This window comes from Bufo gargarizans, chromosome 3 (assembly GCF_014858855.1).
Source record: "Bufo gargarizans isolate SCDJY-AF-19 chromosome 3, ASM1485885v1, whole genome shotgun sequence".
NCBI classification, from domain to species: Eukaryota; Metazoa; Chordata; class Amphibia; order Anura; family Bufonidae; genus Bufo; species Bufo gargarizans.
In genome coordinates this window covers 118,490,709-118,518,318 of record NC_058082.1, presented here as the reverse complement: position 1 = coordinate 118,518,318, position 27,610 = coordinate 118,490,709, and the positions used below count along the sequence as shown (strand labels likewise).

The 27,610-nt window shown below is 44.5% G+C and overlaps 1 protein-coding gene across 1 annotated transcript in view; it reads right to left on the bottom strand.

Annotated features, from left to right (window-relative positions):
- Positions 1-27,610, bottom strand: part of LOC122931240 (retinol dehydrogenase 7-like) — a 63,613-nt gene that overhangs the window by 18,863 nt on the left and 17,140 nt on the right. Inside the window, exons 2-3 of the mRNA XM_044285286.1 lie at positions 18,428-18,759; positions 15,524-15,779 (exon numbers count right to left, since the gene is read on the bottom strand). Coding sequence (XP_044141221.1) covers positions 15,524-15,779; positions 18,428-18,740 — 569 coding nt within the window. The 5' untranslated portion in view covers positions 18,741-18,759. The remainder of the gene's footprint in view (positions 1-15,523; positions 15,780-18,427; positions 18,760-27,610) is intronic.

Below are 27,610 nucleotides of genomic sequence, written 5' to 3'. Positions count from 1 at the left end.
AAGGTGCACATAGGGTCATTCAGAATAACTTCACACACACCCGCTACTGTGTATTTCCAAGTCTAATTCTGTCACTAAATCCATACCGGTGACCCAGCGCCTAAATACTAGGCCTCAAATTTAATTCCCTCTAAATCTCTCGTTACCCACCGCTGTACTGTTGTTGCTGGGCAAGATATTTAGTGTCCGTCAAAGCACATTTTTTGTTCTGGGTTGAAGTACAATTCCCAATTTAGCAATTTCATAATTTAGTGGTTTCTGCTATATCAGAGCTATTTGAAATCTATCCCAAAAAGGGTATATAATATTGAAGGTGCACATAGGGTCATTCAGAATAACTTCACACACACCCGCTACTGTGTATTTCCAAGTCTAATTCTGTCACTAAACCCATACCTGTCACCCAGCGCCTAAATACTAGGCCTCAAATTTAAATCCCTCTAAATCTCTCGTTACCGTTGTCCTGTTGTAGCTGGGAAAGTTATTTAGTGCCCGTCAAAGCACATTTTTTGTTCTGGGTTGAAGTACAATTCCCAATTTAGCAATTTCATAATTTAGTGGTTCCTGCTATATCAGAGCTATTTGAAATCTATCCCAAAAAGGGTATATAATATTGAAGGTGCACATAGGGTCATTCAGAATAACTTCACACACACCCGCTACTGTGTATTTCCAAGTCTAATTCTGTCACTAAATCCATACCGGTGACCCAGCGCCTAAATACTAGGCCTCAAATTTAATTCCCTCTAAATCTCTCGTTACCCACCGCTGTACTGTTGTTGCTGGGCAAGATATTTAGTGTCCGTCAAAGCACATTTTTTGTTCTGGGTTGAAGTACAATTCCCAATTTAGCAATTTCATAATTTAGTGGTTTCTGCTATATCAGAGCTATTTGAAATCTATCCCTAAAAGGGTATATAATATTGAAGGTGCACATAGGGTCATTCAGAATAACTTCACACACACCCGCTACTGTGTATTTCCAAGTCTAATTCTGTCACTAAATCCATACCGGTGACCCAGCGCCTAAATACTAGGCCTCAAATTTAATTCCCTCTAAATCTCTCGTTACCCACCGTTGTACTGTTGTTGCTGGGCAAGATATTTAGTGTCCGTCAAAGCACATTTTTTGTTCTGGGTTGAAGTACAATTCCCAATTTAGCAATTTCATAATTTAGTGGTTTCTGCTATATCAGAGCTATTTGAAATCTATCCCTAAAAGGGTATATAATATTCAAGGTGCACATTGGGTCATTCAGAATAACTTCACACACACACGCTTCTGTGCATTTCCAAGTCTAATTCTGTCACTAAATCCATACCGGTCACCCAGCGCCTAAATACTAGGCCTCAAATTTATATCCCGCTGAATTTGAATACAATACATTGGGCCAAATAATATATTTGTTGTTGTGGTGAACCATAACAATGAGAAAAACATCTAGTAAGGGACGCGGACGTGGACATGGTCGTGGTGGTGTTAGTGGACCCTCTGGTGCTGGGAGAGGACGTGGCCGTTCTGCCACATCCACACGTCCTAGTGTACCAACTACCTCAGGTCCCAGTAGCCGCCAGAATTTACAGCGATATATGGTGGGGCCCAATGCCGTTCTAAGGATGGTAAGGCCTGAGCAGGTACAGGCATTAGTCAATTGGGTGGCCGACAGTGGATCCAGCACGTTCACATTATCTCCCACCCAGTCTTCTGCAGAAAGCGCACAGATGGCGCCTGAAAACCAACCCCATCAGTCTGTCACATCACCCCCATGCATACCAGGGAAACTGTCTCAGCCTCAAGTTATGCAGCAGTCTCTTATGCTGTTTGAAGACTCCGCTGGCAGGGTTTCCCAAGGGCATCCACCTAGCCCTTCCCCAGCGGTGAAAGACATAGAATGCACTGACGCACAACCACTTATGTTTCCTGATGATGAGGACATGGGAATACCACCTCAGCATGTCTCTGATGATGACGAAACACAGGTGCCAACTGCTGCGTCTTTCTGCAGTGTGCAGACTGAACAGGAGGTCAGGGATCAAGACTGGGTGGAAGACGATGCAGGGGACGATGAGGTCCTAGACCCCACATGGAATGAAGGTCGTGCCACTGACTTTCACAGTTCGGAGGAAGAGGCAGTGGTGAGACCGAGCCAACAGCGTAGCAAAAGAGGGAGCAGTGGGCAAAAGCAGAACACCCGCCGCCAAGAGACTCCGCCTGCTACTGACCGCCGCCATCTGGGACCGAGCACCCCAAAGGCAGCTTCAAGGAGTTCCCTGGCATGGCACTTCTTCAAACAATGTGCTGACGACAAGACCCGAGTGGTTTGCACGCTGTGCCATCAGAGCCTGAAGCGAGGCATTAACGTTCTGAACCTGAGCACAACCTGCATGACCAGGCACCTGCATGCAAAGCATGAACTGCAGTGGAGTAAACACCTTAAAACCAAGGAAGTCACTCAGGCTCCCCCTGCTACCTCTTCTGCTGCTGCCGCCTCGGCCTATTCTGCTGCTGCCGCCTCGGCCTCTTCCTCCGCCTCTGGAGGAACGTTGGCACCTGCCGCCCAGCAAACAGGGGATGTACCACCAACACCACCACCACCACCTCCGTCACCAAGCGTCTCAACCATGTCACACGCCAGCGTTCAGCTCTCCATCTCACAAACATTTGATAGAAAGCGTAAATTCCCACCTAGCCACCCTCGATCCCTGGCCCTGAATGCCAGCATTTCTAAACTACTGGCCTATGAAATGCTGTCATTTAGGCTGGTGGACACAGACAGCTTCAAACAGCTCATGTCGCTTGCTGTCCCACAGTATGTTGTTCCCAGCCGGCACTACTTCTCCAAGAGAGCCGTGCCTTCCCTGCACAACCAAGTATCCGATAAAATCAAGTGTGCACTGCGCAACGCCATCTGTAGCAAGGTCCACCTAACCACAGATACGTGGACCAGTAAGCACGGCCAGGGACGCTATATCTCCCTAACTGCACACTGGGTAAATGTAGTGGCAGCTGGGCCCCAGGCGGAGAGCTGTTTGGCGCACGTCCTTCCGCCGCCAAGGATCGCAGGGCAACATTCTTTGCCTCCTGTTGCCACCTCCTCCTTCTCGGCTTCCTCCTCCTCTTCTTCCACCTGCTCATCCAGTCAGCCACACACCTTCACCACCAACTTCAGCACAGCCCGGGGTAAACGTCAGCAGGCCATTCTGAAACTCATATGTTTGGGGGACAGGCCCCACACCGCACAGGAGTTGTGGCGGGGTATAGAACAACAGACCGACGAGTGGTTGCTGCCGGTGAGCCTCAAGCCCGGCCTGGTGGTGTGTGATAATGGGCGAAATCTCGTTGCAGCTCTGGGACTAGCCAATTTGACGCACATCCCTTGCTTGGCGCATGTGCTGAATTTGGTGGTGCAGAAGTTCATTCACAACTACCCCGACATGTCAGAGCTGCTGCATAAAGTGCGGGCCGTCTGTTCGCGCTTCCGGCGTTCACATCCTGCTGCTGCTCGCCTGTCTGCGCTACAGCGTAACTTCGGCCTTCCCGCTCACCGCCTCATATGCGACGTGCCCACCAGGTGGAACTCCACCTTGCACATGCTGGACAGACTGTGCGAGCAGCAGCAGGCCATAGTGGAGTTTCAGCTGCAGCACGCACGGGTCAGTCGCACTACAGAACAGCACCACTTCACCACCAATGACTGGGCCTCCATGCGAGACCTGTGTGCCCTGTTGCGCTGTTTCGAGTACTCCACCAACATGGCCAGTGGCGATGACACCGTTATCAGCGTTACAATACCACTTCTATGTCTCCTTGAGAAAACACTTAGGGCGATGATGGAAGAGGAGGTGGCCCAGGAGGAGGAGGAGGAGGAGGAGGAAGAGGGGTCATTTTTAGCACTTTCAGGCCAGTCTCTTCGAAGTGACTCAGAGGGAGGTTTTTGGCAACAGCAGAGGCCAGGTACAAATGTGGCCAGCCAGGGCCCACTACTGGAGGACGAGGAGGACGAGGATGAGGAGGAGGTGGAGGAGGATGAGGATGAAGCATGGTCACAGCGGGGTGGCACCCAACGCAGCTCGGGTCCATCACTGGTGCGTGGCTGGGGGGAAAGGCAGGACGATGACGATACGCCTCCCACAGAGGACAGCTTGTCCTTATCCCTGGGCAGCCTGGCACACATGAGCGACTACATGCTGCAGTGCCTGCGCAACGACAGCAGAGTTGCCCACATTTTAACCTGTGCGGACTACTGGGTTGCCACCCTGCTGGATCCACGCTACAAAGACAATGTGCCCACCTTACTTCCTGCACTGGAGCGTGATAGGAAGATGCGCGAGTACAAGCGCACGTTGGTAGACACGCTACTGAGAGCATTCCCAAATGTCACAGGGGAACAAGTGGAAGCCCAAGGCCAAGGCAGAGGAGGAGCAAGAGGTCGCCAAGGCAGCTGTGTCACGGCCAGCTCCTCTGAGGGCAGGGTTAGCATGGCAGAGATGTGGAAAACTTTTGTCAACACGCCACAGCTAACTGCACCACCACCTGATACGCAACGTGTTAGCAGGAGGCAACATTTCACTAACATGGTGGAACAGTACGTGTGCACACCCCTCCACGTACTGACTGATGGTTCGGCCCCATTCAACTTCTGGGTCTCTAAATTGTCCACGTGGCCAGAGCTAGCCTTTTATGCCTTGGAGGTGCTGGCCTGCCCGGCAGCCAGCGTTTTGTCTGAACGTGTATTCAGCACGGCAGGGGGCGTCATTACAGACAAACGCAGCCGCCTGTCTACAGCCAATGTGGACAAGCTGACGTTCATAAAAATGAACCAGGCATGGATCCCACAGGACCTGTCCGTCCCTTGTCCAGATTAGACATTAACTACCTCCCCATAACCATATATTATTGGACTCCAGGGCACTTCCTCATTCAATCCTATTTTTATTTTCATTTTACCATTATATTGCGAGGCTACCCAAAGTTGAATGAACCTCTCCTCTGCCTGTGTGCTAGGCCTAAATATATGCCAATGGACTGTTGCAGTGGTGGGTGACGTGAAGCCTGATTCTCTGCTATGATATGAAGACTGATTCTCTGCTGACATGAAGCCAGATTGTCTGTTACGGGACCTTTCTCCTCTGCCTGGGTTCTGGGCCTAAATTTATGAAAATTGACTCTTACAGTGGTGGGTGACGTGAAGCCTGATTCTCTGCTATGATATGAAGACTGATTCTCTGCTGACATGAAGCCAGATTCTCTGTTACGGGACCTCTCTCCTCTGCCTGGGTGCTGGGCCTAAATTTATGACAATGGACTGTTGCAGTGGTGGCTGACGTGAAGCCTGATTCTCTGCTATGACATGCAGACTGATTCTCTGCTGTCATGAAGCCAGATTGTCTGTTACGGGACCTCTCTGCTCTGCCTGTGTGCTAGGCCTAAATATATGCCAATGGACTGTTGCAGTGGTGGCTGACGTGAAGCCTCATTCTCTGCTATGACATGCAGACTGATTCTCTGCTGTCATGAAGCCAGATTGTCTGTTACGGGACCTCTCTGCTCTGCCTGTGTGCTAGGCCTAAATATATGCCAATGGACTGTTGCAGTGGTGGGTGACGTGAAGCCTCATTCTCTGCTATGACATGCAGACTGATTCTCTGCTGACATGAAGCCAGATTGTCTGTTACGGGACCTCTCTGCTCTGCCTGTGTGCTAGGCCTAAATATATGCCAATGGACTGTTGCAGTGGTGGGTGACGTGAAGCCTCATTCTCTGCTATGACATGCAGACTGATTCTCTGCTGACATGAAGCCAGATTGTCTGTTACGGGACCTCTCTGCTCTGCCTGTGTGCTAGGCCTAAATATATGCCAATGGACTGTTGCAGTGGTGGGTGACGTGAAGCCTCATTCTCTGCTATGACATGCAGACTGATTCTCTGCTGACATGAAGCCAGATTGTCTGTTACGGGACCTCTCTGCTCTGCCTGTGTGCTAGGCCTAAATATATGCCAATGGACTGTTGCAGTGGTGGGTGACGTGAAGCCTCATTCTCTGCTATGACATGCAGACTGATTCTCTGCTGACATGAAGCCAGATTGTCTGTTACGGGACCTCTCTGCTCTGCCTGTGTGCTAGGCCTAAATATATGCCAATGGACTGTTGCAGTGGTGGGTGACGTGAAGCCTCATTCTCTGCTATGACATGCAGACTGATTCTCTGCTGACATGAAGCCAGATCCTCTGTTACGGGAGCTCTCTCCTCTGCCTGGGTGCTGGGCCTAAATTTATGACAATTGACTGTTGCAGTGGTGGGTGACGTGAAGCCTGATTCTCTGCTATGATATGAAGACTGATTCTCTGCTGACATGAAGCCAGATTGTCTGTTACGGGACCTTTCTCCTCTGCCTGGGTTCTGGGCCTAAATTTATGAAAATTGACTCTTACAGTGGTGGGTGACGTGAAGCCTGATTCTCTGCTATGATATGAAGACTGATTCTCTGCTGACATGAAGCCAGATTCTCTGTTACGGGACCTCTCTCCTCTGCCTGGGTGCTGGGTAGTGTTGAGCGCGAATATTCGAAAAGCAAATTTTTTTCGCGAATATCGCAACTTCGCGATTTCGCGAATATTTCGAATATAGTGCTATATATTCGTAAAAACGAATATTCGTTTTTTGTTTCCCCCCCCCCCCCCACAAAATTACAGTACACATATAATTGATTGTTTCCCAAAGGTCCAACAGCTCAGATCTTACTCACATTGCCTAGAAAGTGATTGAGGCGCGAATCTTCGTAAGGCGATTTTATTAGCGCACATGCGAATATCGGCACGTCCCAGAACAGAGGCAAAGGGCTTTGCATTCATACATTAGTGAATTGAGTTGCGAATCTTCGTAAGGCGATTTTATTAGCGCACATGCGAATATCTACACTTGTCCCAGAACAGAGGCAAAGGGCTTTGCATTCATACATTAGTGATTGAATTGAGCTGCGAATCTTCGTAAGGCGATTTTATTAACGCAAATGCAAATATCTACACTTGTCCCCAGAACAGAGAGGCAAAGGCCTGTGCATTCATATAGTATAGCACCATATTCGCGAATACGTAGAACTTCGTAAAAGTCGATTTACGAATATTCGTATTTTTTATTTTACTTTCCACCTTACAGATTACATTGATCTGTACTCTGTCAACTACTGTCATCACCCCCCACTGTATCTCGATTGATTCCCAAAAGTCTCACATTCCCTAGAAAGTGATTGAGGTGCGAATCTTCGTAAGGCGATTTTATTAGCGCACATGCGAATATCTACACTTGTCCCAGAACAGAGGCAAAGGGCATTGCATTCATACATTAGTGATTGAATTGAGTTGCGAATCTTCGTAAGGCGATTTCATTAGCGCACATGTGAATTTTGCATAGCATATGTATTATGCGATAATTCGAATTATCGCATATGCGAAATAATAACGAATTTGAATAATCGCGAATATTTTACGAATATTCTTTCGAATATTCACAAAATTTCGCGAATTCGAATATGGGACATGCCGCTCAACACTAGTGCTGGGCCTAAATTTATGACAATGGACTGTTGCAGTGGTGGGTGACGTGAAGCCTGATTCTCTGCTATGACATGCAGACTGATTCTCTGCTGACATGAAGCCAGATTGTCTGTTACGGGACCTCTCTCCTCTGCCTGGGTGCTGGGCCTAAATATATGCCAATGGACTGTTGCAGTGGTGGCTGACGTGAAGCCTCATTCTCTGCTATGACATGCAGACTAATTCTCTGCTGACATGAAGACAGATTCTCTGTTACGGGACCTCTCTCCTCTGCCTGGGTGCCGGGGCCTAAATATCTGAGAATGGACTGTTCCAGTGGTGGCTGACGTGAAGCCTCATTCTCTGCTATGACATGCAGACTAATTCTCTGCTGACATGAAGACAGATTCTCTGTTACGGGACCTCCCTCCTCTGCCTGGGTGCTGGGCCTAAATATATGCCAATGGACTGTTGCAGTGGTGGCTGACGTGAAGCCTCATTCTCTGCTATGACATGCAGACTAATTCTCTGCTGACATGAAGACAGATTCTCTGTTACGGGACCTCCCTCCTCTGCCTGGGTGCTGGGCCTAAATATATGCCAATGGACTGTTGCAGTGGTGGCTGACGTGAAGCCTCATTCTCTGCTATGACATGCAGACTGATTCTCTGCTGACATGAAGCCAGATTCTCTGTTACGGGACCTCTCTCCTCTGCCTGTGTGTGTGCTGGGCCTAAATATATGCCAATGGACTGTTGCAGTGGTGGGTGACGTGAAGCCTGATTCTCTGCTATGATATGAAGACTGATTCTCTGCTGACATGAAGCCAGATTGTCTGTTACGGGACCTTTCTCCTCTGCCTGGGTTCTGGGCCTAAATTTATGAAAATTGACTCTTACAGTGGTGGGTGACGTGAAGCCTGATTCTCTGCTATGATATGAAGACTGATTCTCTGCTGACATGAAGCCAGATTCTCTGTTACGGGACCTCTCTCCTCTGCCTGTGTGTGTGCTGGGCCTAAATATATGCCAATGGACTGTTGCAGTGGTGGCTGACGTGAAGCCTCATTCTCTGCTATGACATGCAGACTGATTCTCTGCTGACATGAAGCCAGATTCTCTGTTACGGGACCTCTCTCCTCTGCCTGTGTGTGTGCTGGGCCTAAATATATGCCAATGGACTGTTGCAGTGGTGGCTGACGTGAAGCCTCATTCTCTGCTATGACATGCAGACTAATTCTCTGCTGACATGAAGACAGATTCTCTGTTACGGGACCTCCCTCCTCTGCCTGGGTGCTGGGCCTAAATATATGCCAATGGACTGTTGCAGTGGTGGCTGACGTGAAGCCTCATTCTCTGCTATGACATGCAGACTGATTCTCTGCTGACATGAAGCCAGATTCTCTGTTACGGGACCTCTCTCCTCTGCCTGTGTGTGTGCTGGGCCTAAATATATGCCAATGGACTGTTGCAGTGGTGGCTGACGTGAAGCCTCATTCTCTGCTATGACATGCAGACTGATTCTCTGCTGACATGAAGCCAGATTCTCTGTTACGGGACCTCTCTCCTCTGCCTGTGTGTGTGCTGGGCCTAAATATATGCCAATGGACTGTTGCAGTGGTGGCTGACGTGAAGCCTCATTCTCTGCTATGACATGCAGACTAATTCTCTGCTGACATGAAGACAGATTCTCTGTTACGGGACCTCCCTCCTCTGCCTGGGTGCTGGGCCTAAATATATGCCAATGGACTGTTGCAGTGGTGGCTGACGTGAAGCCTCATTCTCTGCTATGACATGCAGACTAATTCTCTGCTGACATGAAGACAGATTCTCTGTTACGGGACCTCTCTCCTCTGCCTGGGTGCCGGGGCCTAAATATCTGAGAATGGACTGTTCCAGTGGTGGGTGACGGGAAGCCAGATTCTCTGCTATGGAACCTCTCTCCAATTGATTTTGGTTAATTTTTATTTATTTAATTTTTATTTTAATTCATTTCCCTATCCACATTTGTTTGCAGGGGATTTACCTACATGTTGCTGCCTTTTGCAGCCCTCTAGCTCTTTCCTGGGCTGTTTTACAGCCTTTTTAGTGCCGAAAAGTTCGGGTCCCCATTGACTTCAATGGGGTTCGGGTTCGGGACGAAGTTCGGATCGGGTTCGGATCCCGAACCCGAACATTTCCGGGATGTTCGGCCGAACTTCTCGAACCCGAACATCCAGGTGTTCGCTCAACTCTATTAACGACATATGTAAAATCAGTTTTGAACACCTTGAGGGGTATAGTTTCTTAGATGGGGTCACTTTTAGGGAGTTTCTACTCTAGGGGTGCATCAGGGGGCTTCAAATGGGACATGGTGTAAATAAACCAGTCCATAAAAATCAGCCTTCCAAAAACCAAACGGCGCACCTTTCACTCTACGCCCCGCTGTGTGGCCGTACAGTAGTTTACGGCCACATATTGGGTGTTTCTGTAAACGGCAGAGTCAGGGCAATAAAGATACAGTCTTGTTTGGCCGTTAACCCTTGCTTTGTTAGTGGAAAAATGGGTTAAAATGAAAAATTAGACAAAAAATTTGAATTCTCAAATTTCATCCCCATTTGCCAATAACTCTTGCGCAACACCTAAAGGGTTAACAACGTATGTAAAATCAGTTTTGAATACCTTGAGGGGTGTAGTTTCTTAGATGGGGTCATTTTTGGGTGGTTTCTATTATGTAAGCCTCGCAAAATCTATTCAGACCTGAACTTGTCCCTAAAAATTTAGTTTTTGTGCATTTCAGAAAAATTTCAAGATTTGCTTCTAAACTTCTAAGCCTTATAACATCCCCAAAAAATAAAATATCATTCCCAAAATAATTCAAACATGAAATAGACATATGGGGAATGTAAAGTCATCACAATTTTTGGGGGTATTACTATGTATTACAGAAGTAGAGAAACTGAAACTTAGAAATTTGCACATTTTTCAAAATTTTTGTTAAATTAGGTATTTTTTGTGCAAAAAAAATATTTTTTGGACTTCATTTTACCAGTGTCATGAAGTACAATATGTGACGAAAAAACAATCTCAGAATGGCCTGGATAAGTCAAAGCGTTTTAAAGTTATCAGCACTTAAAGTGACACTAGTCAAAAAATGGCCTGGTCCTAAGGTGAAATAAGGCTGTGTTCTTAAGGGGTTAATGGTAGACAGTTGCATGTCCTCGTGCCTAATACTATGTGACACCTGAAAACCCTACAATAGTGAGGGGACACGACCACCGGCTCCCTGCACTTAATACGGACGGAGTCAGGGTCACCTACAATCAAGCCAGCAGGAAAACACAAATAGAGGAAACAGACTTCTCTGAGGAATCAGGAGAAGCAGCATCCAGCAGTGAACACAATCCAGGAAGAAGTATAAACCGCAAAGTGAGGCAGTATGGGAGGGAATATAAAGGGAGACAATCAGTGCAAATAGGTGACAGCTGGGAGAAGGAAAGGAGATAGAAATTGAAACCAAAACAAATAACATCACACAACAGGTAGAGAAGAATGTCTGCCAGATCTTCTCACAGAGCTGGCGGTGACAGCGTCACCCGAAGATCCCCCCATAACAGTGTGTTAGCAGCAGATCCCCCTATAATAGTACATCATCCACAGATCCCCCATAACAATATTTAATCTGCAGATCCCCCCCTTAACAGTGCATCAGCAGCAGACCCCCACATCAGTGTGTCAGCAGCAGATCCCCATTACATTGTGTTATCCATAGATCCCCATAACAGTGTGTTGACCACAGATGCCTCCATAACAGTGTGTCAGCAGAAGATTTCCCCATTACAATGTATTATGGATTCCCACATAAGTGTAAAAGCCACGCATCCCCAAACTGCGGCCCTACAGCTGTTGTAAAACTACAACTCCCACAATGCCCTGCTGTAAGCTGATACCTGCGGGCTGTTCGGGCATGCTGGGAGTTGTAGTTTTGCAACAGCTGGACGGCTGCAGTTTGAGGATGTGTGGTATAAGCAGTAGTTCCCCCAAAACATTGTGTCATCAGCACATCCCCCCCATACGTGTATCAGCAGCAGATCCCACATAACAGTGTGCCATTCACAGATCCCCCCATAACAGTGTGTCAGCAACAAAAACCCCTATAAGTGTATCAGCTGAAGATGCCCCATAACATTGTGAAATATTATTATGTTATCTTATTACATATTTTACCAAATCTTTTTATTTACATTTTTTTTTCTTATTTTCCTCCTCTAAAACCTAGACATGTGTTATCATCAGGTGTGTCTTGAAAAAACAAAAAAATATGGTAATTACCAATAGCAGTAAGTAGGACATTAAGGAGCTCTGCGGATACAATTGTCTTAAAGAGGGCATGTCAGCAACATCAACCCCATTTAATCAGTTATATTGTGTTTTATAGATGATCCTACTGATAAAAGCAATATTGTATGGCATAGTTTTATTCTGTATGCAAATTAGGGCTTAATTGCACTGATACATAAAGTATATGGTTAAAGAAGTTACCGTTCCATTCATTCTAGTGCAACTAAGTTATAAACAGCATTCCATCATTTTACTTGACACATGAGGCATTATTTTCTATTAAAGGGATTGTGAAGCCAATAATTTTTATTTTTACATATGCCCAGAATGGCATAGTAAAGTTTATATAAAGGGATACTCCTCTCACTTGTGACTCACATGTCACTCTGTGAAGATTGTGTTGTAGATTCATGTGCAGATTACATTCCCCATTGAAATAAATGTAACTCTTGTAACAAACTCTGCTCCAGAAGTCAGGCAAACAGGTAGGAAAGACTGTAGCCGGATGAGTTCATCTGTTCTGGAGCAGAGAAGCAGAAGGAGGCTTGTCTGGAGAGCCAATTAGTGAGATATGTGCTCTATTTAAATCCTGCTCTGGAACTGTTCTTTGCCTGTTATTGCACATGCTACCTTGTTCGTGTGCGTTTGTTAGCTCTGCTTGTAGTAAGTATTCTTGTATTTTTATGCCTGGTTTGTTTAAGCAACTACTCATTGAATTTTTCTTGTTTGCTACTGTGTTTGATCTTGGACTATCCTGTGACCATTATCCTTCTTTTCATCCTTGCTGGTATGACTACTCAACCTGTCCGCTCCAGCTGCCAGAGGCCACCTACTGAATGCAAGAACAGATTCCACACCACCCGCAGAGACCACTCAAGGTTAATGGGGTTCTCCCGGACTTAAGAAAATGAAAATACTTAAATATTACTTTGAGGGAGCAATCATCAGGGGGAACAAAATGGCTGCTGTCCTATTAGTTCACACAAAACCTGTCCTAATCACACAGGAGGACAAGTTACTTCACAACACTGAGGTAAAGAGCTGCCTCATCCTCCTCTTTGCTCTTCTTGTCAGTGATTATGATCCTGATAGTGTTGATCACGAATATTCGAATTGTGAATTTTTATTGCGAAAAAAAAAATATTTAGAATATAGTGATATATATATATATTCGTAATTTAGATTTTTTTTATCGCAAATTTTTCAATTGCCGAGTAAAAACATGATTCCTCCCTGCTTCTTGCTTGTGGGCCAATGAGTCATTGGCCCACAAGCAAGAAGCAGGGAGGAATCATGTATTTAAATGGGAAAAATGATGAATATTCTAAAAAACAAATATACAGCACTATATCGAATATATTCGTTATTTCGAATATTCTAATATTGTAAAACAAGAATATATAGCATGTAGTTGTAGAAATTGGTGGCTCACGCCCTGTTCCACTAATGAAAAGGTGCACTGCCCCACAGCACTCCCTGTTGCTGATAGAGTGAAAGGAGGAAGGGGTCCCTTTACCCCGAAACGCGTATAGTAAAGACAGTGAGGGCAGCACGGTGGCTCAGTGGTTAGCCCTGGTGCCTTGCAGCGCTGGGGTCCTGGGTTCAAATCCGACCAAGGGCAACATCTGCATGGAGTTTGTATGTTCTCCCCGTGTTTGCGTGGGTTTCCTCCGGGTACTCCGGTTTCCTCCCACACTCCAAAGACATACTGATAGGGACCTTAGATTGTGAGCCCCATTGGGGACAGTTGGATGCTAATGTCTGTAAAGTGCTGCGGAATATAGTAGCGCTATATAAGTGCATAAAATAAATTAATTAATTAACCCCGTCTGGAATTACAAGTCACCTGACCGCCCAGCAAACCACGTGGGATGCCACACTGGTCCTGAAAGCAAACAGTGAAAGCAAACGGCACCGCTACCCAGGAGCGCGGGGAACTTCACACATAGATTCCATCTATAGGTCCTTAAGGCTCACAATAGAGCACTGCACTTGACAACCTGGTGTACAAGCGGACCAAATATAGGAGCGGTAAAGTACCCTGTACAAAGTACAGCATTTAACTACTGCTATAATTTGTGGATGTATTAATGACTTTTGCATAAACAGTTACAAGTGCCTTTGGACTATAATGCTTGGGGCCACTCAAGCACTGACTATTTGCGACTACTAGCCCCTCTCAAGGATTTTCAGTACCATAGAGTTTTAGTCTAGATTTTAAATAATTGTTTTTAATGTATATGTTTTATGCAACATGTTGTAAATGATTTTGAGAGCGATATATAAAGTTTATCTGATATAATCCAACTTGTCTATGGTTGCTTGATATTGAGTGACGCGCAATCCAATTCAAGAATATATAGCAATATAGCCAATATTTAACAAAAAAAACAAATATAGAGCAATTTAGCTAATATAGTGTTATAATCTTCTTTGTCTAATAGTTGTAATTTTTTTCTTATCTGAAGTTCAGATTGGAAAAAAGTGTCAACTATTGAAAATAAAGATTATAGCACAATATTAGCTAAATTGCTCTATATTCTTTTTTTCCCCAAATATTCGCTTTATATTCTTGTTTTAGAATATTACAAATATTCGAAAAAACTAATATATTCGATATAGTGCTATGACTCATTGGCCCACAAGCAACAAGCAGGGAGGAATCATGTTTTTGCTCGGCAATTGAAGAATTTGCGATAAAAATTTGCATTGCGAAAATTCGCATATTACGCGATCATTGCCTTTTCGATTTTTCGAGTAAAAAAATATCGTAGAATATAACAAATATTCGAATTTGTGAATATTCACTGAATATTCTACAAAATATTTGCAAATTATCGCGAATTCGAATATGACCCCTGCCGCTCATCACTAATCCTGAATACAGCTAATAAGAACGTTAGCTGAATCTCTGGGGAATTTAGTTCAGGGGAGACATGAAGTATAGAGAGTATGGACAGGACAGACTGTGGTGATATGGAGCTGTGGTAATGTAGACTGCATACAAGTGCTGCTGCTCATTGCCACCACCCTCCTCTCTGTAAGTCATGTCTCCTCATCATTTCCATTCCCACAGAACCAGACAGGAGGATGAGGCAGCTATTTAGCTCAGTGTTGTGAAGTAACTTGTCCTCCTGTGTGATTAGGACAGGTTCTGTGTGTACTGGTAGGATGGTGGCAATTTTATTTCTCCTAGTGATTGCTCCATAGACAAAACTAGCCACTCTAACTAATGAAACATATTTGGGAATATATTTATTATAATAAATAGTAATTAAGTATTTTCATTCTCTTAATTCCCGGAGAAAGCCTTTAAGTAGATAGGTTTCTGATAGTGGGATTGCTCTTATCAGGGAAGCTATTCCATTGTGGGCAGGGTCATATAGTGTCGCCAGCTTTGTTGAAACGGGTAGCTAGTGCCAAGTCTGGCAGTGGGTGCACAGTTTGCTGGACAGGTTAGTCTGTCTCTCTCTTCACTCTAAAACTACATGTCTTTGTGGTCCTTCTATGAACATGAAATAAGTGTAGTTTTCACAGACTTGGTGTTCCCATATTTTCGAGGGATCTTACCATTTGACTGTTCTATATTTTTAAAAGTCTGTTTGCCATTTCATATTTTAATTATACATTGCCTACACTTTTGGAAAACAAGAAAATACATGATGGTTACCTGAGACTATCAGATAAAGCTTCAACGCCAAATTTGGATGGACAGTATCCTCCCCCAAAAACAGGTAGTCTTCCACCACAGCTGGAGACATTGACAATTCTCCCCCTTGCCTTTATGATGAGAGGCAACAAGTTCACTGTCACATCAAAGAGTCCAACTAAATTTATGTTCAGCACCTTCTCAACATCTGCTCTTGTTTGCCATGCATTAGGCCCTGTGAATGCAAAGCCAGCATTGTTCACAAGACCCCATAAACCTGGAAAACATTGGAGATAAATGATTAACAATTTGCTTAATAAAACTGTTTAATAAGCTATTGAGAGTTTAAGACACATAAATGCTCAGATAATAAAAGCACTGTACTTTTCATTAATACCATTATGGGGTGTGCATAACTTTTTGATCACTTTTTATTCAATTTGTTTTTGGAAGGTCAAGCGACTAAAAAGCGTAAAATCGGCTATTTTGTCAGTTTTTTCAATTTTATTTCGCTATTTGCTGTATGGGATAAGTTTTTTAAAATATTTGAATACTATGGGCGTTTCACACGCAGCAATAACCATGATGTTTATTTTTTATATTTTCTATTTAGCTTTATTTTCATTTTGGGAAAGGGAGTGATTTGATTTTTATATTTTTTTTTTTTTAATTCTTTTTAATAGTTAATCTAGTAAACTTGAACAAGCAATCATTGGATTGGTTCTTTCATAGACTACAGTGCATTAGCATTGGAGTCTATGAGAATTTCACTATGTTCCTATGGAGCCCTGCCACAGTCATGGTCTCCATAGGAACCTACCGGTATGTGCGGCAGCCACGACTAATTCAGGAGGACTGAGGCTGCTGCACACACCATCTGATTGCCCTGATCCTCCGTAGGGGGAGCTGGTGCACCGCCGGGAGCACAAGCACCCGTTTTTTTAACCTCACATGCAACCACAGAATCTGAGGAGTTAAATGTGTGCGATCAATGTTATTGTCAATTGCACTTACATTAGCCCATGGTGCCTGCTGTTTAAAACAAAAGGCAGCCGGCGGCTATAGCAACCGCTGCTCTCATGAGCGGGCACCATCTTTAAATACTCAACCGCATATGTAAATTTACATTAGGCAGTGAGGAAGAGGTTAAGTATCATGTAGATTAGTTATATATGCTGTTAGTGGGCATGCATGGTGGAATACAGAGTCCCTACAGATTTAAAGGTACTTTGTATGGTCTGACAGATGATTCAAGTGGAGAGTTACTTTTGTAAGGGTACATGTGCACGAACAGGCCCTTTAAAGGGGTTGTCTGGGTTCAGAGAAGACCCCGGACATATCCCCATTGTCACCCCTCTGGCCCCCTACATATGAGCATTGGAGCATTTCATACTCCAATGCTTTCCCTTGCCCTGCGCAGTATCGCACAGGGCAAGGGCTTTTTTCTTTACATTGGTACACTGCTAGGAGGAGGCTTCCACCCAGCAGTGTTCCTAGTGACGTCACCGGCTCTGATGGGTGGACTTTAGCGCAGTCCTAGCCATTTTACGGGCTAGGGTAGCACTTATTAGTGCCGGTGAAGTCACCGGATCTCCAAAAAATGCCTTTGTCCTGCGCGATTCAGTACAGGGCAAAGGAGGGCATCGGAGCATGAAATGCTCATATGAGGGGAACTGGAGGGGGAAGATGGGGATATGTCCAGGTTCTAAGTAATGTTCTAAGCAATGGCCGTCACAGTTATTTTTAAAACCATAAGTCTAAAGGACTAATTTACATGGCCGTTTTTTTAATATGTCATATTTTTGGCCATTTTCACAGCCAGACAGACCCCATTATAATAAATGGGACTGTTTATAAGACATGCACCTGTCTAACAGCTGTTGAATCCGGGTAGAGTGTGATAGAAAAGTCATCCAGGGGTTAAAATGATATATACCAGGGGAACTGGGTGCCCATTACTTATACTAAGGGTATCATAGGAGCTATTGTTTGTACTGGGGGCACTATGCGGAACAGTAAACTTGAGGGCACTGCATGGGTTAGGATTTAAAAAAATGAAAGCCAATTTAATTCATCCGTATTTAAAGGGATTCTGTCACCAAGTTTTGGGCTATAGAGATACGGACATGCACGGCTAGATCGCCACTAGCATGTCCGCAATATACCTGTCCTATAGGGCTGTGTGGTTTTATTTTCTTTAAAAAAGGATTTTAGAGATATGTAAATTAGTCTTGTAGGTGTCCAAGGGGCTATACGAACCTTCCTGGTGCCCAGCCACGCCCGCCTGTGAAGGAGCCCAGCACTGCCTATGTCCTCCAAATCTCCTCCTTTCATCAACGATAGATTGCCGTATTCTTGCCATGCGCGAGCTAGTGTTCCTTCCCTGTGCTGGCATCAGCCTCAGGGAAAGAACTGCGCTTGCGCGAGCTCGCGCACAGTGAGATTACAGCAATCTATCGTTGATGAAAGGAGGAGATTCGGACGACATAGACGGTGCTGGGCTCCTTCATAGGCGAGCGTGGCTGGGCACCAGGAAGGTTCGTATAGCCCCTTGGACACCTACAAGACTAATTTACATATCTCTAAAATCCTTTTTTAAAGAAAATAAAACCACACAGCTGTGCATGTCCGCATCTCTATAGCCTAAAACTTGGTGACAGAATCCCTTTAATAGCCATTTTTAAGGATTAAAACAGGTGGAAAATGGCCATTAAAAATGGACAGATGGCCATAAAATTGATGCACAAGTGGTTGAAAAATGGCCGTAAAAACTGACTTGTGCATGTAGTCTAATACAACGCTCTCCATATATTTTCACATTAGGTTCATACTGAATCTGACGAAGAAACCTCCACATTTCTATATGAAATTAGCGGCATTCTAATATAAAGTATATTTATTCAAATATTTTTCTTTGCTACTCACCGTGATTTCCAACAATACTAGCAATCCACTTGGCAGCTGAGCTGACACTCTGACTGTCTGCAACATCTAGAATTACTGTTTGTAGTCGACTTGATGCCTCTTTCTTCAGGTTCTCAGCCCCTTTCTCTGTTAGACATGACGCCAGCACTTTCATTCCACGTTGGTCCAGTTGCTTGGCCAGCACATTTCCAAATCCAGTGTCACATCCGGTAATGAAGACATATTTATCTGTGAGATTTTCTAGGATCTGACTCTGTCTGTACCATCTGTACAGGAGAATAAGAGCTAACACCACCAGCAGGGGGAGCCACATGACAGGACCTTACCGCAGCCTAGGAAAAGATGCAAGTAAAATGATTTGTAAATAATATTTCACATAGCAGGTGCCAGGGGCGTAGCTATAGTTGAAGCAGGGGAAGCAGCTGCTATGGGGCCCAAGCTCAGAAGGGTCCCGTCTGGGAGGAGGGATGAAATATTGTTTTGTTAGGGGGCCAGTGTACAGTGACATTATATACAGTGCCAGTATATACAGAATATACATGTAGGAAACAGACGGAGCAGCTTGACTAACTGCTGGAGTGAGGGTTTCACGGGAGCAGAGGTTGTTGGGTAGACCTGTTCAAAAATGTGCTGTGTGGCCGAGTCAGTTCTGGTTACTCCACTGAATATAAACGCTTCTTTCCAGATATAAGGCTATTCTGGAAAAATGTAGTCTTGCAAGTAAGAATTTTTTTTTTTTTAACTACTGTATTATAGCCTTTCAATATTTATGTTTGGATATTTATTATTGTTTCGTTGATTATGTACTGTATGATACTTGTACAATGATCATAAAGCCGATTCTAATCTAAAATATACAATAATTTAAACATTTTTTGAATAGGTGCTTTGGAGCATTTTACAGATTCTAGGTAATCCATACTTTGTACAGTCGTGGCCAAAAGTTTTGAGAATTACATAAATATTGGACATTGGAAAAGTTGCTGTTTAAGTTTTTATAATAACAATATGCATAAACTCCAGAATGTTATGAAGAGTGATCAGATGAATTGCATAGTCCTTCTTTGCCATGAAAATTAACTTAATCCCAAAAAAACCTTTCCACTGCATTTCATTGCTGTCATTAAAGGACCTGCTGATATCATTTCAGTAATCATCTTGTTAACTCAGGTGAGAATGTTAACGAGCAGAAGGCTGGAGATCATTATGTCAGGCTGATTGGGTTAAAATGGCAGACTTGACCTGTTAAAAGGAGGGTGATGCTTGAAATTATTGTCCTTCCATTGTTAACCATGGTGACCTGCAAAGAAACACGTGCAGCCATCATTGCGTTGCATAAAAATGGCTTCACAGGCAAGGATATTGTGGCTACTAAGATTGCACCTTGATCAACAATTTATAGGATCATCAAGAACTTCAAGGAAAGAGGTTCAATTCTTGTTAAGAAGGCTTCAGGGCGTCCAAGAAAGTCCAGCAAGCGCCAGGATCGTCTCCAAAAGAGGATTCAGCTGCAGGATCGGAGTGCCACCAGTGCAGAGCTTCCTCAGGAATGGCAGCAGGCAGATGTGAGCACATCTGCACGCACAGTGAGGCGAAGACTTTTGGAAGATGGCCTGGTGTTAAGAAGGGCAGCAAAGAAGCCACTTCTCTCCAAAAAAAACATCAGGGACAGATTGATCTTCTGCAGAAAATATGGTGAATGGACTGCTGAGGACTGGGGCAAAGTCATATTCTCTGATGAAGCCTCTTTCCGATTGTTTGGGGCATCAGGAAAAAGGCTTGTCCGGAGAAGAAAAGGTGAGCGCTACCATCAGTCCTGTGTCATGCCAACAGTAAAGCATCCTGAGACCATTCATGTGTGGGGTTGCTTCTCATCCAAGGGAGTGGGCTCACTCACAATTTTGCCCCAAAACACAGCCATGAATAAAGAATGGTACCAAAACACCCTCCAACAGCAACTTCTTCCAACAATCCAACAGTTTGGTGAAGAACAATGCATTTTCCAGCACGATGGAGCACCGTGCCATAAGGCAAAAGTGATAACTAAGTGGCTCGGGGACCAAAACGTTGACATTTTGGATCCATGGCAAACTCCAAGAAGTGATTATGAAAGAATGGGTTGCTATCAGTCAGGAATTGGCCCAGAAGTTGATTGAGAGAATGCCCAGTCGAATTGCAGAGGTCCTGAAAAAGAAGGGCCAACACTGCAAATACTGACTCTTTGCATAAATTTCATGTAATTGTCGATAAAAGCCTTTGAAACGTATGAAGTGCGTGCAATTATATTTCACTACATCACAGAAACAACTGAAACAAAGATCTAAAAGCAGTTTAGCAGCAAACTTTGTGAAAACTAATATTTGTGTCATTCTCAAAACTTTTGGCCATGACTGTACTATCATGTGGAAGAAAAATTAAGTTAGTGCATACCTGTCCCTTTGTCCACCAGTGGTGATATTGTACTGATCCAGACCTGGGTGTACTATAGTTTTGTAAATAGCTTTATATTTTATATTGTAATGTTATGTGTTATTTATTATGTTTCTGGCTGTTTGTCTGAGCCTCAGATAAAGTCTTGAGGTTTAACTGCATTAAAGGGGTTATTCGAGACTAAAAAATGTCCCCCATATGCCCCGCCCCTCACACTGAATCTACTTACCTGGCTCCCAACTCCACTTCTGGTCCCCCCTCTGCCACTGCTGCTTCTCCCCGTGCGTGGATACAAACATTTGGTGTCTAGGGTGAGCCACCAATGGCAGGTGATGACGGGGATGAGCCTCCCTAGCATCACCCGCGATGCTAGGAAGGCTTGTCCCCATCACTGCATTGGCTGCTACCCCCCAACACTGGATGTTTTCATCCACGCACGGGGAGAAGCAGCTGCGGTGGTGCGGGGACCAGGGAGCCAGGTAAGTAGATTCAGTGTGAGGGGCCCGGGCATATGGGGAAGATTTTTTAGTCTCGGATAACCCCTTTAACCAGCATATAAAGACACTGCTGTGAGGTGAGGGACTACGGCTAAGATACCCATCATCACTAGGCCAGTAAAACTTAATTGCTAAATTGCCACCATCCAACCTGCCTCCATAATCCATACTGGTGCTAGAGAAGTCTTGAACTTAAATTCTGTTCTGCTTTGTGCTACGTGCCGTCCCCGAGGGCCAATCGTGTCCCAGGTTTATAGGAGTGCCAAGTGGTGTGGTGTGGCCCCAATAGTTTTCTGTGTGTGTCACGGTGCTCATGCCTGTGACAGGGACTAAAAGATCGAGGAGATTAGCTGCACGTGATTGACAGCCTCTTGGATTTTACTTTTCTGTGTTGTTGCTGGGGATGACCACACCTCTTGTCTCAGGTGTAGCTTAAGTGGTCATTCCTTCTCCTCTATTTAGTTTGGCGTCACCCATCATGCTATGCGGTTGATAGCTCCTTGTTTGTGAAAGTCCTGGTGTTGGTTCTCTCTGAGTTCCCACTCGTCCGCATACTTCTGAAAGTTAAGTTGATCTTCTTTGTTGTTTTCCCCTACCTGCTGATATTGGGCCTGAGGGGATCAGCTATTCATTTATCTTTTCTGTGCTGTTGCTGGGGATGACCACACCTTTTGTCTCAGGTGTAGCTTAACCCCTTTGGGACACAGCCTTATTTCACCTTAAAGAGGACCTTTCACTAGAATAAAAAAACTAAACTAAGCAGACAGACATGAAGAGCGGCGCCCAGGGATCTCCCTGCACTTACTATTATTCCTGGGAGCCGCTCTATTCTCCTGGTATAGGCTCCGGTATCTTCATACGTTCGGCTCCACTGGGTGGAGTCTGCCGGTGTCTCCTTCTCCCAGGCTGGAGTGCTGGTCAATCACAGCGCTCAGCTCAGCGCTACAGCCTGGGAGAAGGAGACGCCAGCAGGCTCCACCCAGTTGAACCGAACATATGAAGATACCGGAGCCTATACCAGGAGAAGGGAGCAGCGCCCATGGATAATAGTAAGTGCAGGGAGATTTCTGGGCGCCGTTCTCTATGTTTGTATGCTTAGTTTTGATTTTTTATTGTAGTGAAAGGTCCTCTTTAAGGACCAGGCCATTTTTTGCAAATCTGACCAGTGTCATTTTAAGTGGTGATAACTTTAAAACGCTTTGACTTATCCAGGCCATTCTGAGATTGTTTTTTCATCACATATTGTACTTCATGACACTGCTAAAATGAAGTAAAAAAATAATAATTTTATTTATGAAAAAAAAAAAATTTACCCCAATTTTTTTTTTAAATAGCAAATTTCCAAGTTTCAATTTCTCTACTTCTATAACACATAGTAATACCTCCTAAAATAGTTATTACTTTACATTCCCCATATGTCCACTTCATGTTTGGATCATTTGGGGAATTATATTTTATTTTTTGGGGATGTTACAAGGCTTAGAAGTTTAGAAGCAAATCTTGACATTTTTCACAAATTTTCAAAAACCCAATTTTTAGGGACCAGTTCAGGTCTGAAGTCAGTTTGCAAAACTTACATGATAAAAACCACCCAAAAATGACCCCATTCTAGAAACTACACCCCTCAAGGTATTCAAAACTGATTTTACAAACTTTGTTAACCCTTTAGGTGTTCCACAGGAATTCATGGAAAATAGAGATACAATTTCAAACTTTTTTAGCAGATTTTCCATTTTAATAATTTTTTTCCAGTTACAAAGCAAGGGTTAACAGCCAAAGCAAACTCAATATTTATGGCTCTGATTCTGTAGTTTACAAGAACACCCCATATGTGATCGTAAACCGCTGTATGGGGACACGGCAGGGCGCAGAAGGAAAGGAATGCCATATGGTTTTTGGAAGGCAGGTTTTGTTGGACAGTTTTTTTTTTTTACACCATGTCCTATTTGAAGCCCAACTGATGCACCCCTAGAGTAGAAACTCCATAAAAGTGACCCTATCTAAGAAACTACACCCCTCAAGGTATTCAAAACTGATTTTTACAAACTTTGTTAACCCTTTAGGTGTTCCACAAGAATTTATGGAAAATAGAAATACAATTTCAAAATGTAACTTTTTTTGGCAGATTTTCCATTTTAATATTTTTAATTATCTTAGGTAGGGTCTCATTTTTTGTGGGATGAGATGACTGTTTGATTGGCTCTATTTTGGGGTGCATATGATTTTTTGATCGCTTGCTATTACACTTTTTGTGATGTAAGGTGACAAAAAATGGTTTATTTAGCACAGTTTTTATTTTTTACGGTTTCCTCTGAGGGGTTAGGTCATGTGATATTTTTATAGAGTCAGTCGATACGGACGCGGCGATACCTAATATGTATACTTTTTTAAATTTATGTAAGTTTTACACAATAACAGCTTTTTTAAAACAAAAAAAAATAGATGTTTTAGTGTCTCCATATTCTGAGCCATATTTATTTTTATTTTTTGGGCGATTGTGTCAGGTAGTGGCTAATTTTTTTTGCGGGATGATGTGACGGTTAAATTGGTACTATTTTGGTGGGCAAACGCCTTTTTGATCGCTTGCTGTTGTACTTTTTATGATGTAAGGTGACAAAAAAATAGTTTATTCAGCACAGTTTTTATTTTTTATTTTTTACGGTGTTCATCTGAGGGGTTAGATAATGTGATATGTTTATATAGCTGGTCGATACGGACACGGCGATACCTAATATGTATACTTTGGGACTTGAACTTTTGGGGGTCTAATCCCTTTACAATGCATTCCAATACTTCTGTATTGGAATGCATTGGCTGTATGAGTAATACAGTGAGTATTACTCATACAGCTTCTGGCCTGTGAGATCCAGGAGCTGGATCTCACAGGCTCGTCACCGGAAGGTAGCGCAATGCCTTCCTTAGGCATCGCGCTGCCTTCCATGCCATCGGGTCCCCCCTACAGCCGCCTGGGGACCCAATGGCACCGCCCGCCGCCGCAACCGCAGGTAAAAGCTGAAAAGTCTGAATTGACCTGCGGTTTGCGGCGATCTCCGATTTGAGCAGGCACCTTGTTCCGACCAAGGGCCCGCCGGGCGGCAGTGATCGGAAATACACATGACGTACAGGTACGTCATGTGTCCTTAAGTACCAGGACAACATGCTGTACCGGTACGTCATGTGTCCTGAAGAGGTTAAGTGGTCATTCCTTCTTGCTATGCGGTTGATAGCTCCTTGTTTGTGGAAGTCCTGGTGTTGGTTCTCTCTGAGTTCCCTCTCGACCGCATACTTCTGAAAGTTAAGTTGATCTTCTTTGTTGTCTGTTGTTTTCCCCTACCTGCTGATATTGAGCCTGAGGGGATCAGCTATTCCTTTATCTGGGAAGGAATAGGCCATCCGTGTCCTGACACTATTTGCAGGGCCCTGTTAGGGTGAGATTGGGCTTAGGTTCCTGCGTGTGAACATTACTACCATCAGGTCTGTTCATACTGATAGCAGTCACGGCTCGGCATAGGGACTCACTAGGTGTGACCAGTTCCCTTTCCCTAGGTTCCAGGCCTAATACATTTTCCCTTCCCTTTGGTTGCAAAGTACTGACCAAGATCCAGGTACTGGAAGTCTGGGTTATTGGAGGGAAGCCACAGCTAAAGAAAGTACCTTTCCCACACCAGCCATATTTCCCAGAGAGTATTGCATGACCTATTTGATTCCCTACACCACTTCTGGCATTCTCCACAAGGAGAAACAGTACCACTTGAATCCTAGATCAAAGGCATCTCCCCATGTCATCCAAACACACTGCTCTATATTCTACATGACAGTGGTGGATACCATATGGTGCTGCATCAATTTACAGTAGGTACCCAATGTATACTAATGCCTTTCTGAGAAGGCATGCATGGTATGTAGAGGTGCAATCCATGTTCTCTTTTTTGGAATTTTATTACTGGATTTCTCCCATGGTATCAGCACTTCTCCTACTTGGCAGGGATAATTTTAATCAGCAGGAGACTGCATAAGGGTTAATAAACTCCTACTTGGTCTCAGTTGTAGTTCCTTAAACCACATGGAAAGGTGAACTTTTGACATCCGTTCACATGGTGTAATACTGCATGTTTGCTCTCGTTGCTGTGCCTGTGCGTTGGTGCGGCCAAGTTCCAAGGGGCCTTAGGGCTAATTCAGACGACTGTACGAATGGGTCCTTATCCATCCTCATTAATTTTTATTGTGCAACAAAAGATGCAGCCCCACAAAAAAGATTAACCATGTCCTATTCTTGTCTGCAATTGTGGCATTTTCTATCATACTGCCAGCCATGTAGAGTAGTAGTAGGAACCCACTCGTAGAGGAAACCTTGACGTGGTGAGTGGGCCTATGCATTTTATTCAAAACATGCACTAATGGCTCTTGTATAGTATGTAGTTTATGACATTGTATACTACTAGATACGCTGAGAAGTGTGAATTGTGCTGAGAAGCAATAACAGATAAATGCATGACATGTGGATGTGCCAGTTTTTATTTTTTATTTTTTTTTAGAACACTTGAAACAGCTCTCTGCATTGAAACAACTGAATGGAATCGCAGACAAAACTGACTGAACTTGCTTGCAAAATGGTGCGAGTTTCACTGAACGCATCTGGACCTAATCAGTCACGCTCATGTAAAAGAGGCCTTACAGTTCCTGAGTTACTGCTGTCAGCGTTTGTGTCACAGATTTAGTAGTCAGTAATAGTAATGCCCCCATTAGTGGGCCCCAGTAAGAGTAATGACCGTATTAGTGCGCCCCCCAAATAAATGATGCCCTCTATTAGTGTCCCCCCAGTAAGAATAATGCCCCCAGTAAGAGTAATGCCCCCATTAGTGACACCCATTAAGAATAATTCCCCCATTAGTGACCCCCAGTTACAGTAATTTGGCCCACATCCCCCGGGAACCGTCACTCAGGGCCGGCACACTGACTGTAGAGTGTTGTGTGAGAGTCTGGCAGCTTTCCTAGGCGTGGTAACGGAGACTGGGGGAGAGGGGAGGTGTCGTGATAGGAAAGGAGCGCAGCAGAAGAGCCAGGGACAGGAGGAGGAGCGCCGGCAGTTCCAGTGCGGCCGCCATGCTGTGGGGCGTCTTGGTGCTCCTACTCCTGACCACCCGTAGCCCCCAGCTCTCCGGCTTCCAATCCATCCTGACCGGTGGCCTCATCCTCTTCAGGTTCAAGCCCATCCTGGAGTGCCGGCCACTGACAGCTCGCCGCCGCTCATTCACCGACAGCTGTCAAGACCATGAGCGAGCAAGTCAGACAGTCTGCACTGCAGTTTTCAAATGTATCATGTGCCCGGGTCTGAGAAAGGCTTGTACCCGGGCACAGGATTACAAACCCGGGGATGAAGTTTCTTTCTCCCCACAGACTGGAGGCCCCCCAGCTCGGGACCTTCTGTGGAGCTGGCTAACTGAGTGGCCTTTGTGTCCCACTCCCCATACTGGTCCACAAATTCCTGTAAAATAAGCTGTTCAGTCAGAACGGGAAGGAGGGGAACCGTCTGTCTGTCAAGAGAGGAGGTAAGTGCTTACTGTATGGTACATGCTGTGTGTGTAGGAGACTATATATATGAGACTGTATATACAGTATGTGCTTGTTAGGATGACCAGACATCCAGCTTTAGGCTGGACAGTCCGGTTTTCTGGCTCCCTGTCCTCTGTCCAGTTCAAGGCCTGGACTTACTCAGGGATGTCCTCTTTTTTCAGTAGCTCACATTGAGGCAGTAGCATTGCACTTTCTAAGCGTGAGCTGAAGGCACAAACTGACAGACTGATAGGCTTGTCTCACCTTCAGTCAGTCACTAGAGCCGGCAAACATGTCACTCTGTGACTGACTGACGGGGAGAGAAGCACTTCTGCCCTGAGAAGCTCACCATCAGGTCCTTTAGTACTTTTATTCTTCTTTGGCTTAGATGGATTGGGGGCATGGACTATAATGTCTGGCTGTTAGTGGTGAAGCAAGTGGCCACTCTAGTGCCTGCGTGTATGTCAGACTGTATATATGTGCCTGTGTGTGTGTATATATATATATATATATATATATATATATATATATACATAGAGGAAGAAAAGAAAAGAAGCAGCACACAAAACTGTATGGGGGTGCAAAAATCCTCCTGAGGGACCGGAGACCAAGGTCCCAGATGTAGACAAAAAAGCAAAAAAGGAAGGCAGCACTCCAAGTAGTGAAGAAAAGTGGACTGTTTATTCACCCAACCAGCAGCTGC